We start from the raw sequence: 13,846 nt of genomic DNA, 5'->3' as shown, positions 1-13,846 counted from the left end.
ACTCAAACTCACGTCCATCGAGTCAGTGAAGCCGTCCAGCCATCTCATCCTCTGTCGTCCCCTTCTCCTCCTGCCCCCAATCCCTCCCAGCATCAGAATCTTTTCCAGTGAGTCAACTCTTTGCATGAGGTGGCCAAAATACTCGAGTTTCAGCTTTAACATCATTCCTTCCAGAACACCCAGGACTGATCTCCTTCAGAATGGGCTGGTTGGATCTCCTTGCAGTCCAGGGGACTCTCAAGAGTCTTCTCCAACACCACAGTTCAAAAGCATCAATTCTTCGGCACTCAGCTTTCTTCACAGTCGAACTTTCACATCCATACATGACCACTGGAAAAACCACAGCCTTGAGTTTAAGTTTAAATAATTGCAAAGGGCTTACTGTCTACCATATTATAAATACTGACATTATAAAGTAGAACCCTTGCATTATTTTTTAAGTGGATCCACTGGAGTCCCAAATACTGTAGCAGATTGTTTTTTGTTGTTGTTGTTGTTGTTTTCTTAAGCTTTTTTTCTCTTGGATTATAGCCGATTTACAGTGCTATGATAGTTTTGGGTGGACAGCAAAGGGACTCAGCCATAAATACACATGTCTCCATTCTCCCGTAAATTCCTCTCCCATCAAGCTGCCATGTAACATTGAACAGAGTTCCCTGTGGTCTACCTTGTTGGTTATTCATTGTAAATATAGCAGTGTGTACATATCGATCCAAAACTCCCTGACTATCCCTTGCCCCCATTGTTCCCTCATGGTAACCATAAGTTTTGTTTTCTAAGTCTGTGAATCTGTTTCTGTTTTATAAATAAGTTCATTTGTATTATTTCTTTTTAGATTTCATGTATAAGGGATATCATACAATATTTCTTTATCTTAGCAATTTATTTTTTGAAAGTCAAAATTATGTACTTTTTTCTCCTTGAATTTATTTTCTACTTTTATAGAATTTTATCTTAATATATTTATATTTGATAGACTTGTGAATCAGTGTGTTGCAGTTTTCTGCTGGAAAGAAGTCTTTCAATTTTAAAATTCTGATTTCTGTTTATAATGCTATTATCAAGCATTAATACTTTTTCTTTAGACCAGATTTTCATTACAATTATTCCTATACAGTTTAAGATATATATTTACATGGTTTAAGAATATTAGGGAACAAAAATTAAATTCTTTGAGATATACATTTCTTTATGTGATAGAGCCTTTTTCCTTTCCTGTTCATTTATGCATATTTGTGTGTTTGTTACCTTTTACTGTTGAGAGTAAGTCAGAATTCAACATTGATTTATCAGTTGACAACTTCTTTAGGCCTTTCGTCATTTTTGTTGATCATTAATTATCATCAGAGCTCAATCCAAAGATTTGTTTTTAGAGCCAGACACTATCTGGTGATTGATGCCTTTATTTTCAACTGTACATTTGCCTATCTCTTCAGGGTTGTTTTTTTGTGTGTGTGTGTTTTATGCTGGGGTGATATGCTGGATTAGATTAGGGATGAGTTAGAGATGTCCTGTGTTATTTCTTATTTTTGGAGAAGGGCAGTTTTGAAAGAAATAGTTGGGAAAAAACTCACAGACTGTGGTACATTCTTAGGTAAATTGGGTTTTCTTCAGAAAAAAAGTATATATGAAGGTTGACTATCTAGATTTTAATTTCCTTAAAAGTATTCACATACACAATGACCCATTAGTTCTTAGAAAGCCTTAAAATAGTACCAGGAGGCAGGTACACCCTTTAGAATGGTGCAGAAGCTACAAAATCAGACCAACCATCTTAGGACCTTATCCTTAGACTTTGGGTCCTACAGAAATCACTGACTGTTAGAATTTTAAGTTTTAAAATATTTCAGATGATTTATATGTATATACTAAGTTATTTCCCAAAGATTTTAATCTGTTATCTTTTTTTTTACATAACACATATGTATGTATGTTTATCACATATAATTAAATTTATCTTGAGACAACAAGAACATTAAACAACTCTATTAGTTTAAATCACCATATTAAGGATCATCTCAATGGATACAGAAAGATATCTGATAAAAGTAATGAGTCACGGTAATCTTGTAAACTAAATAGAAGACATTTTCTTCATCCTGAGAAAATATATCTGAAACCTACTGCGAATGTTTTGTTTTCTTTCTTAATTGAGATACAGTTGATTTTCAATAGTGTATGTTTCAGGTGTGCAACATAGTGATCCACAGTTTTCGAAGATTAGACTTCATTTATAGTTATAAAATAGTAGTTATATTCTCTGTGCTATGCAGTATATCCTTGTAGCTTGTTTATTTTGTGTGTCAGTTCAGTTCAGTTCAAGCAGTCGTGTTTGACTCTTTGCAACCCCATGGACGCCAGGCTTCCCTATCTATCACCAACGCCCGAAACTTGCTCAGACTCATGTCCATCAAGTTGGTGATGCCATCCAACCAGCTCATCCTCTGTTTTCTCCTTCTCCTGCCTTCAGTCTTTCCCAGCATCAGGGTCTTTTCCAATGAGTCAGTTCTGTGTATCAGGTGGCCAAAGTATTGGAGTTTCAGCTTCAACATCAGTCATTCCAGTGAATATTCAGGACTGATTTCCTTTAGGATGGACTGGTTGGATCTCTTTGCAGTCCAAGGGATTCTCAAAGAGTCTTCTCCAACACCACAGTTCAAAAGCATCAATTCTTTGGTGCTCAGCTTTCCTTATAGTCCAACTCTCACATCCATATATGACTACTGGAAAAACCATAGCTTTTTTTCTTTTCTTTTTTTTTTTTAAAGTTTATTTATTTTAATTGGAGCTAATTACTTTAACTATTGAAGTATTTTTTTGCCATACATTGAGATGAATCAGCCATGGGTGTACATGTGTCCCCCATCCTGAACCACCCTCCCACCTCCCTTCCCATCTCATCCCTCAGGGTTATCCCAGTGCACCAGCCCTGAGTACCCTGTCTCGTGCATCAAACCTGGACTGGCCATCTATTTCACATATGATAATATACGTGTTTCAGTGCTGTTCTCTCAAATCACCCCACCTTTGCCTTCTCCCACAGAGTCCAAAAGTCTGTTCTTTACATCTGTGTCTCTTTTTGCTGTCTTGCATATAGGGTCATCGTTAGCATCTTTCTAAATTCCATACATATGCATTAATATACTGTATTGGTGTTTTTCTTTCTGACTTACTTCACTCTGTATAACAGGCTGCAGTTTCATCCGCCTCATTACAACTGATTCAAATGCATTCTTTTTAATAGCTGAGTAATATTCCATTGTGTATATGTACCACAACTTCCTTATCCATTTGTCTGCTGATGGACATCTAGATCGCTTCCATGTCCTAGCACTGTAAACAGTGGTGTGATAAACATTGAGGTACATGTGTTTCTTTCAATTCTGGTTTCCTCGGTGTGTATGCCCACCAGTGGGTTGCTGGGTCATATGGCAGTTTCTATTTCCAGTTTTTTAAGGAATCTCCACACTGTTCCGTATAGGGGCTGTACTAGTTTGCATTCCCATCAAGAGTGTAAGAGGGTTTCCTTTTCTCCGCACTCTCTCCAGCATTTATTGTTTGTATCCTTTTGGATCGAAGCCATTCTGACTGGCTTGAAATGGTACCTCATCGTGGTTTTAATTTGCATTTCTCTGATACTGAGTGATGTTGAGCATTTTTTCGTGTGTTTGTTAGCCATCTGTATGTCTTCTTTGGAGAAATGTCTGTTTAGTTCTTTGGCCCATTTTTTGATTGGATGGTTTATTTTCTGGAATTGAACTGCATGAGTTGCTTGTATATTTTTTAGATGAATCCTTTGCCAGTTGCTTCATTTGCTATTTTCTCCCATTCTGAAGGCTGTCTTTTCACCTTGCTTATAGTTCCCTTTGTTGTCCAGAAGCTGTTAAGTTTAATTAGGTCCCATTTGTTTATTTTTGCTTTTATTTCCATTACTGTGGGAGGTGGGTCATAGAGGATCCTGCTGTAATTTATGTTGGAGAGTGTTTTGCCTATGTTTTCCTCTAGGAGTTTTATAGTTTCTGGTCTTACGTTTAGATCTTTAATCCATTTTGAGTTTATTTTTGTGTATGGTGTTAGAAAGTCTTCTAGTTTCATTCTTTTACAAGTAGTTGACCAGTTTTCCCAGCACCACTTGTTAAAGAAATTGTGTTTTCTCCTTGGTATATTCTTGCCTCCTTTGTCAAAGATAAGGTGTCCATAGGTGCGTGGATCTCTGGGCTTTCTATTTTGTTCCATTGATCTATATTTCTTTGTGCCAGTACCATACTGTCTTAATGACTGTAGCTTTGTAGCATAGTCTTTGAAGTCAGGTAGGTTGATTCCTCCAGTTCCATTCTTCATTCTCAATATGGCTTTGGTTATTCAAGGTTTTTTGCATTTCCATACAAATTGTGAAATTATTTGTTCTAGTTCTGTGAAAAATACCATTGGTAGCTTGATAGGGATTGCATTGAATCTGTAGGTTGCTTTGGGTAGTATACTCATTTTCACTATATTGATTCTTCTGATCCATGAACATGGTATATTTCTCCATCTATTTTTGTCATCTTTGATTTCTTTCATCAGTGTTTTATAGTTTTCTGTATATAGATCTTTTGTGTCTTTAGATAGATTTATTCCTAAGTATTTCATTCTTTTCGACACAATGGTGAATGGAATTATTTCCTTAATTTCTCCTTCTGTTTTCTCATTGTTAGTGTATAGGAATGCAAGGGATTTCTGTGTATTAATTTCATATCCTGCAGCTTTACTATATTCAGTGATTAGCTCTAGTAATTTTCTGGTGGTGTCCTTAGGGTTTTCTGTGTAGAGGACCATGTTCTCTGCATACAGTGAGAGTTTTACTTCTTCTTTTCCAGTCTGGATTCCTTTTATTTCTTTCTCTTTTCTGACTGCTGTGGCTAAAACTTCTAAAACTATGTTGAATAGTAGTGGTGAGAGTGGGCACCCTTGTCTTGTTCCTGACTTTAGGAGAAATGCTTTCAGTTTTTCACCATTGAGGATAATGTTTGCTGTGGGTTTATCATATATGGCTTTTATTATATTGAGATATGTTCCTTCCATACTTGCTTTCTGGAGGGTTTTTTTGTTAAAGGCTTTTTCTGCATCTATTGAGATAATCATATGGTTTTATCTTTCAATTTGATTGAATTGTGAATATTGAAGAATCCTTGCATCCCTGGGATAAAGCCCACTTGGTCGTGATGCATGATCTTTTTAATACGTTGTTGGATTCTGTTTGCTAGAATTTTGTTAAGGATTTTTGCATCTATGTTCATCAGTGATATTGGCCTGTAGTTTTCTTTTTTTGTGGGATCTTTGTTTGATTTTGGTATTAGGGTGATGGTGGCCTCATAGAATGAGTTTGGCAGTTTGCCTTCCTCTGCAGTTTTCTGGAAGAGTTTGAGTAGGATAGGTGTTAGCTCGTCTCTAAATTCTGTATGTTATCTTAACTGATCCTCATAAAAACCCTCAAAAAGACAAGTGTCCATTTTCATTTCTCATTTTCCACATTTCTAAATTACCAAGATTGTGATTTTGCCTAAAGTCACACAGAATTAAGAGTTAGGAATTGATAACCATGTTTCCATTTGTAAGTTCGTCATTCTTTCTACCATATTAGTTACACAATACACAATTGTTTTTATTAAGACAAAAGTGTCAAAGTGAAATATAGACAGAATAGAGGTTCTCTGTGTCTGATGATTGAAAACTTTAGGGACTTCCAGATCATCTATTTTTATATATCTTTTTTCTCAAGTAAAATTATATCACCAGATTGACAGGGTACAATTGTTTGCAAGTATTTTTTGTTCCTAAATAGTATACAAAAATGGACAGAAAATGAAATGGCTAAGTTTGAATTTTATTTTTCCTGTGGAAGTTTGAGAGGGCTCATTTCTTTGTCTCTCAGCCAGAGGTATCAAACACTGAATTTTTATATCCTTACTTAACTGAAAATTGTCATCAAGATGCTGTTCATATTAGGCTATCCTGGCAGATCAAGTAATGATAACATCTTCTTTTCCTAACAGCATTCAAATCCAGGGCATGCTGGACCCTTTCCTGTTGTGTCAGTACATAACAACCCAGTCAATCCAACCAGCCCTACTACAGCTACTATGGCGAATGCAAATCGAGGTCCCACCAGCCCATCTGTTACTGCAATAGAATTAATTCCCTCAGTTACCAATCCAGAAAACCTTCCGTCGCTGCCAGATATTCCACCTATACAGGTTTGTATTTAAGTTGAATGAGAGATTTAAAACCTTTTGTTAATTAGGGAGTTGAGTATATATTTTTGGTTGCTTTTGTTTTTTTTTTTTAATGCAGCTGCAATATTTGTTTTGAAATTTCAAAAAAATTTGGTCTAAATATTTGAATTTTTAAAACTTACATGTACTAGACCTTTTACTTCTCAATATTTTAAAGCTACAGGGCGTCAGCTTTGCTTACCTATCACCTGCCAACAGGCAAACCTAGTGTTTAATGCAGTACTTTTGCTTCATTAGATCCAGAGAGAAGACCTAGGACCAAAATAAATTAAATTTTTGTGAATCTTCTGTTAGGTGCAAAAGAAACTTGCGCAGATAGGTTTGACTGAGAAAGGAGGAGGTTGGAAGGTGCAGATATCAGGCATGTACAGGGGCAGTACTGAGAGAGGAAGTAATAGTGAGGAGTAGAAGATGGGCAGGATGGGTCTCTGAGCTGTTGTGTCCCTTTCACCTGTAGCATTATTTCTGAAGAAGAATATCATTTGGTGCCTTCTAAAATTTTATAAATGTATTTGAATTAAAAGCATTAAAAAATTAGTATAAAACTTGAAGGTTATATTGAGTCATCTCATGTATAGTATGAGTTTTTTAGATTCAAGGGTCACTGTGGGAGCAAGGAGCAGTGAAATCGCTAAAACATTAGGACCTGTGAGACTTTGTGGCTGCAATTTAGTGTTTATGTATTTAGTGGATTTATAGTATAGTTTTAAAGGATGTTTCTATAACTTTAGAATTGTCTCAGAATCACTAACTTGTGAATTCTCTTAATCTGATTGCTTCCCTGGTAATAGGAGAAATCTTTTAGCCAAGTGATTAGTAGGTGTAGTGGTGTTGAGTACTGGACTATACAGTGTAGAATTTTGGAATATATCGATAAAAAATAAAATTTGTAAGTTGTAAGCTTATAATTTATAAAATTTCAGTTTAATGCTTGAAATCATCTCATATGATATCTAGTATCCTTATTTCATGAAAGAGAGTAAGAGAGGTTAGTGACTTTCTCAGAGTCATCCAGTAAATGGTAAGTTGCATTTCAAAGCCTAGCACCTGATTACAAATCCATTTCTCTCCCACTGCTATCCATAGAGGTAGTGGGGAGATGGTTTGGGATTGTAGGTATGGAAAAGTAGAGTATTGAGGGGCTCTAGGCAACCAGGGTGTAGAAGGCAATGGCACCCCTCATGGACGGAGGAGCCTGGTAGGCTGCAGTCCATGGGGTCGCTAAGAGTCGGACACTACTGAGCAACTTCCCTTTTACTTTTCACTTTTCATGCATTGGAGAAGGAAATGGCAACCCACTCCAGTGTTCTTGCCTGGAGAATCCCAGGGACGGGGGAGCCTGGTGGGCTTCCATCTATGGGGTCGCACAGAGTCGGACACAACTGAAGCAACTTAGCAGCAGCAGCAGCAGGCAACCAGGGATAGTTAGGTGCAATGTTACAGGAGTCATTCAAGCACTCATTGCATGCTGAAGTGGACGCTGAAGATAAAAAGAGACAAGGCTTGTTCCAATTCTTAAGAAACTTTCAAAGGTTAGCAAGCTTAGAAAGGTTGCTAATGTCAAACTTTACATAATTTTCTAGGGCTGCTCTAACAGGGAACAGATGAAGGAAGGAAGGATGCTCCACATTTTTGAAAAGCCTGAGTATCATAAGGCAAATGAGCCCTTATTAGACTTTTCTTGTTAGCTTGCGCAAGAGCTTTGGAATCAAGACAAGAAGTTCCAGAATATATCCCCTCCCATCTTTAGTTTTTCTAAGTGGGATAGGAAGAACAGGATCCATGTTTTCTGTCATGAACCTTTTCCTCCTTGCAGACATATGGCCTAACTTTATTTACTGTTTTATTAAAGTATTGGCTGCTCTAAAAAATTGAGGTATAATTCTCATACCATGAGGTCCAACTTTTAAGAAATGGACAGTACAGTCCATGGTTCTTAGTATATTCACAAGATTGTGCAACCATCAACACTATCTAATTCTAGAACATTTTCGTCACCTTAAAAGAAACTACCCATTTGCAGTCACTCTCCATTTCCCTTTTTCCAGTCCCTGGAAACCACAGATTTATGTTGTTTTTATGAATTTGCCTATTCTGGACATTTTGTATGTATGAACTTATGCAATATGTGGCCTTTTGTTTCTGGCTTCTTTCACTTAGCATAATGTTTACCAGCCCCATCTGTGTTGTAGCATATATCAGTACTTAATTCCTTCTTTTGTCTGAATATTCTGTTCTATGAATATATCAGATTTGTTCATCTGTCCATCAGTTGATGGACATTTGAGTTTCTACTTCTTGACTCTTAGGAGTAATGCTGCTGTGAGCATTTGTGTGTAAGTTTCTGTGAACATAGATTATCAGTTTTCTAAATTTCTGGGAGTAGAATTCAGGGTCATAGAAGTTTTTGAGGAACTACCCAACTCTTCACAGTGGCTGCACCATTTTATATTCTCTCCAGTGTTCATGTATGAGGATTTCAGTTATTCCACATCTGTGCCAATACCCTGGGCTTCCCTTGTGGCTCAGATGGTAAAGAATCTGCCTGCAGTGCAGAAGCCCTGGGTTTGATCCCTGGATCAGGAAAATCCAGGAAATGGCAACCCAGTCCAGTATTCTTGCCTGGAGAATTCTATGGACAGAGGAGCCTGGTGGGCTACAATCCATAGGGTTGCAGAGAGTCAGACATGACTGAGCAACTGACACGCTTCCTTTGCAAATACTCATTGACACCTGTTTTTAAAGTAGTTTTAGGTGGTTACCACAGAAGTACAACCAAAAATAGAAAGGGAAGTAAACCTATAGTCTCTTGAAGAATTGCATACTGTTTCTCCTACCCTGTAGTTTTCTGTGGTATAGTGAAAAGAATGTTGGGGGCAGTTACACAGGAAGAAGACAAGGGAGCATTAACTGTGCAATGCAGACAGGAAATGAATACAAAGCAATTTCAGGTATTCATTGATATATCTTAATACTGGTCATTACAGCTATCCAGTATAGAGTTGAAGTTGATTTAAATAGACTTCTCTCAAGTTGAATTATTTTTTATTTCACTTTACTGTTCATCTCCAGAAGAATTGTAATATGTGTTAGTAATTTTGACTTTGAGGGAATATATGATGAACCTGGATTCTTTTTGAATAGTTAAGTGAATATTAGATTCTGTTCAGATTAGATTTATTAAACAATAGTTGTATTAAATTATTATTTATTATTAGATTATTAAACAATAGTGTTAAATTCTTTGTAAACAGTTTTCCATTCTTGACATAGTAACTTAAATTATTTGGGTACTATACTGGATAATATAAAGTCTTGGGTAAACCATATGTGTCTTTCTGATATTTATATGTAAATTTAAATGTTATAGAATACCCATTCTGTACTGTGTTCCTGATAGTGGCTGTCTTCCATCTTAACCAGTGTGATAGGTAAAAATGACGTTTGTTGATTTCATGTATATTTCTTTAATTTGTGCGGTTTTTAATCTTTTTTTAGGTTCATTGATGCTTAAAAAATGTTTACTGATTTATTAATGGCTGCCCTGGGTCGTCTTTGCTGCATGGGCTTTGTCTGGTTGTGGTGAGCAGGGCTACTCTAGTTGTGGTGCTTGGCCTTCTCATTGTGGTGGCTTCTCGTTGAAGAGCATAGCCTCTAGGGCGCGAGGGCACTCAGGGTATAGAGCTTGGGCTCAGTAATTGTGGCACATGGGCTCAGTTACCCTCTGGCACGTGGGATCTCCTTGGATCAGGAATCAAACCCCTGTCCATTGCATTGGCAGGCAGATTCTCACCAGGGAGGTCCAGTTCATTGATTATTTACATTCCTTTGTAGATTGTCTTTTTCCTTTGAATTCTTAGAAATTATTTATATAGCACATACCTGTTCCATGCTGTTATTCAAGGATACGTAACTAGCATTGGTTTAATAAATATGTGAATTAATATTTCTCCAGTTAGACTTCTGGCTTTAGTTACAGTGACTCAGTCCATGCTTGATGAAACATCGAGGTAAATACTTGCACTGGCATTCCTCTGCTGGTGCTGTAGTGGCATCAGAGAAGCCCTTTTATGTACTTGCAGTTTGCCTCTTCCTAATATTCTCACTCTTCTCTGGGGTGACTCTAGGGTTGTCACTTGGGCCAGAGATGCAAACTGTAGGTGGGAGAGTGTAAAAGGAGTGGCAATAGAAATAGGTAACATGAACTTTCATGTCTGTTTTGAATCATCCTATCTGCTCCTTTATGTTTAGGTGAGATATAGCTCATCTTCTGTCTGTGGCTCATGTTGGGAACTGTCCCTCCTCACAAATTCTCTAGGTAATTTTAGTTACAGCTAGGGATTTTCCTCTAGTTACAGCTTAACAAGTGAATCCTTGGCCAATAGCTGTGACCATTGAGCAGGCATAACTCTTCATATCTCTTAATCATCCCTCTAGCTAGCCCACAGCATGCTCTCACTTTCTGCCTTTTATGTCTGTGACATTAGGTTTTTAAAGGGCTTTATGAGAAAGGCCTATTTACCTTTTTTTACAATTAAGGTGTGATTGACTTAGTTTCAGTTGTACAGCATAGTAATTTAATATTTGTATCCATTACAAAATGATTACCACAGTAATTCTAGTTAACATCAATCACCATACATAAAAATTTTGTGTGTGTGAGAGGAGGACTTTGAAAGTTGCTAAGAAAGTAAATCTTCAGATATATAATAGAGTGTTAATAAGAGTCACCATGCTATACATTACCTCCCCATGATTTATTTTATAACTGGAAGTTTGTACTTTTTGATCCCTTTCACCCACTTACCACCTCTGCCCACCACAAATCTATCTGTATTTATAAGCTTGATTCTGTTTTTGTTTGTTTTTAAATTCCACATATAACTGAGACCATATGGTATTTGTCTGATTTGTTTCACTTAGCTTAATGCCTTCAGGTCCATTCATATTGTCACATGTGACAAGCTTTCCTTTTTATGGCTAATACTTATTCCATTGTGTATATGCGTATATCACACAATTTTATTCATTTATCTATAGCTTTATTTCTTCATCTCTTGATGGACACTTAGGTTGTTTTTATATCTTAGTTATAAATAACGTTGCAGTGAAATGGGGGCACATATATATATTTTCAAATTTGTGTTTTGGGTGACTTCCATGGTGGTCCAGAGTTTAAGACTCCATGCTTCTACAGAGGGCACAGATTTGGTCCTGGTTGGGGTACTAAGATCCTGAATGCCTTGATGTGGCCAAAAAATTAAATTAGAAAAATATTAGTGTTTTTTGTTTTCTTCATGTAAATACCCAGAAGTGAAATTGCTGAATTGTGTGATAGTTCTGTTTTTAACTTTTAAAGAAACTTCTGTACTGTTTTCCATAGTGGATGTACCAATTTACACTCTCACTACAGTCCACAAGGGTTCCCTTTTCTCTACATCCTTACCAGCACTTGTTATCTCTTGTGTTTTTTATAATAGTCATTCTAACTAGGGTGAAGTGATAGCTCACTGTGGTTTTGATTTGCATTTCCCTGAGGATTGGTGATGTCGAGCACCTTTGCATGTAACTGTTGGCCATCTCTGTCTTCTTTGGGAAAATACCTATTCAAATTCTCTGCCCAATTTTTAATTGGATTTTGGGGAGTTGCATGTAGGATCTTAGTTCCCTGATCCCATGCAGTGGAAGCACAGTCTTAATCACTGGACTGCCAGGGAAGTCCCTAGATTGTTTAGTTTTTTTACTCTTCAGTTGTGTGAGTTCTTTATGTAGTTTGGATATTAACCCTTTATCAGATATATGATTTATGGATATTTTCTTCCTTCAGTATGTTTCTTTTTCATTTTGTTGCTGATTTCCTTCGTTGTGGAGGAGCTATTTAGTTTGAATGTAGTCCCACTTGTTTAATTTTGCTTTTGGAATGAGATCCAAAAAATCATTGCCACAATCAGTGTCCAGGAGCTTATCACTGCCTATGCTTTCTTCTAGGTCTTACATTCAGGTCTTTGAGTGATCCACTTTGAGCTGGTTTCTGTGTATGGTGTCAGATAGTAGTCTAGTTTTGTTCTTTTGCATGTGGCTGTCCAGTTTTCCCAACACTGTTTATTGAAGAGACTATCCTTTCCTTGTTTGTATATTCTTGGTTCCTTTGTCTTATATTAATTGACCATATATGTAGGAGTTTATTTCTGGCTATTCTTTTCTATTGAACTGTATGTCTGGTTTTATGCCAGTATCATACTGTTAATTACTGTGGCTTTGAAATCCTGGCCTATGATGCCTCCAACTTTCTTCTTTCCCAAGATTGCTTTGGCTATTTGTGTTTTTTTGTGGCTCCAAAGAAGTTGTGGGATTGTTTGTTCTGTTTCTGTGAAAACTGCCATTGGAATTTTGATAGGGATTGCATTGAATATGAAGATTGCTTTCGTTATTATGAACATTTTAACAGTATTAATTCTTCCAGCCCATGAGCCCAGACTATGCATTTATTTGTGTCTTACAGTTTCTTTTATCAATGTTGTACAGTTTTCAGTGTGTATATCTTTGACCTCGTGGTTAAATTTATTCCTAGGTGGTTTATTCTTTTTCATGTGATTTTATTTTTTAAGTACTCTTAAAAATTATATTGATTCATTTTTTAATTTTTGGTTGTGCTGAGGTTTTAGTTGCAATGAGTCGGGGGCTACTCTTCGTTGCAGTGAATGGGCTTCTTGTTAAGGTGGCTTCTCTTTTTGTGGAGCACAGACTCTATTTATTTGGCTGTGCCGCACGGTTTGCAGGGTCTCATTTCCCTGACAGGAAATTGATCTTGGGCCTGGTAGTGAAAGCCTGGCATCCTAACCACTAGCCAATCCAGGAAACTCCCCTGGGATTGTTTTCTTAAATTCTTATTCTGATAGATCATTATTAGTGTACAGAAATGCAGCAGATTCTCATATATTGATTTTTGTGTCTTGCAACTTTACTGAATTCATTTATTCTTACAGGTTTTGGGTGAAGTCTTTAGGGTTTTGTACATATAATGCCATGTCATCTGCAGATAGTGACAGTTTTACTTCTTGCTTCTTTTTCTTGCCTGATTACTCTGGCTAGGACTTCTAACACTATGTTGAATAGTAAGTAGTAGTGAGAGTAGTCATCCTTGTCTGTTCCTGATCTTACAGGAGACGCTTTCACTTCAGCTTTTCCCTGTTAGGTATAATGTTAGCTGTGAGCTTATCATAAATGGCCCTTTTTGTCTTGAGGTACCTTCCTTCCACTTTGTTGATAGGTTCAGCTTCTTTTTATGATGAAAGCTGTTTACTTCAGGAGAGTCCTTTCTTGCCTGTAGTATGTTGTGAGCTGCTTTATTCTGATCATTGTTATTGTCAGTCCAATTCTACCTTGGTTTATATTTATGGTTTCTCTTCAAGATTTGATGCCACTCTTTCCTGTTTTATAGCCTTGAAAATCAGTGTGATTTTGAGGGGGAAAGGAGAGTGAGAAGTAAATGTACCAATATGTCTTCGGTTTTCGGGTTTTTTTTAAAGACTGACTTCTTGGCCCCACGTGGTGGGTCCTCGTGGCTGCAC

General features: G+C 36.9%; 1 protein-coding gene across 7 annotated transcripts in view; it reads left to right on the top strand.

Annotated features, from left to right (window-relative positions):
• TRIM33 (tripartite motif containing 33) overlaps window positions 1–13,846 on the top strand; it is a 146,908-nt gene that overhangs the window by 113,222 nt on the left and 19,840 nt on the right. For 4 of the 7 annotated variants that reach the window (XM_004002354.5, XM_004002353.5, XM_042252911.1 and 1 more), the window contains exon 11: window positions 6,036–6,236. The exons of the other annotated variants lie outside the window; for them this stretch is intronic. In XM_004002354.5, coding sequence (XP_004002403.1) covers window positions 6,036–6,236 — 201 coding nt within the window. The remainder of the gene's footprint in view (window positions 1–6,035; window positions 6,237–13,846) is intronic. 7 annotated transcript variants of the gene reach the window in all.

The sequence above is a fragment of the Ovis aries genome, chromosome 1 (genome assembly GCF_016772045.2).
Source record: "Ovis aries strain OAR_USU_Benz2616 breed Rambouillet chromosome 1, ARS-UI_Ramb_v3.0, whole genome shotgun sequence".
NCBI classification, from domain to species: Eukaryota; Metazoa; Chordata; class Mammalia; order Artiodactyla; family Bovidae; genus Ovis; species Ovis aries.
Note: the sequence above shows the minus strand (reverse complement) of the source record. Positions and strands in the feature narration are given on the sequence as shown.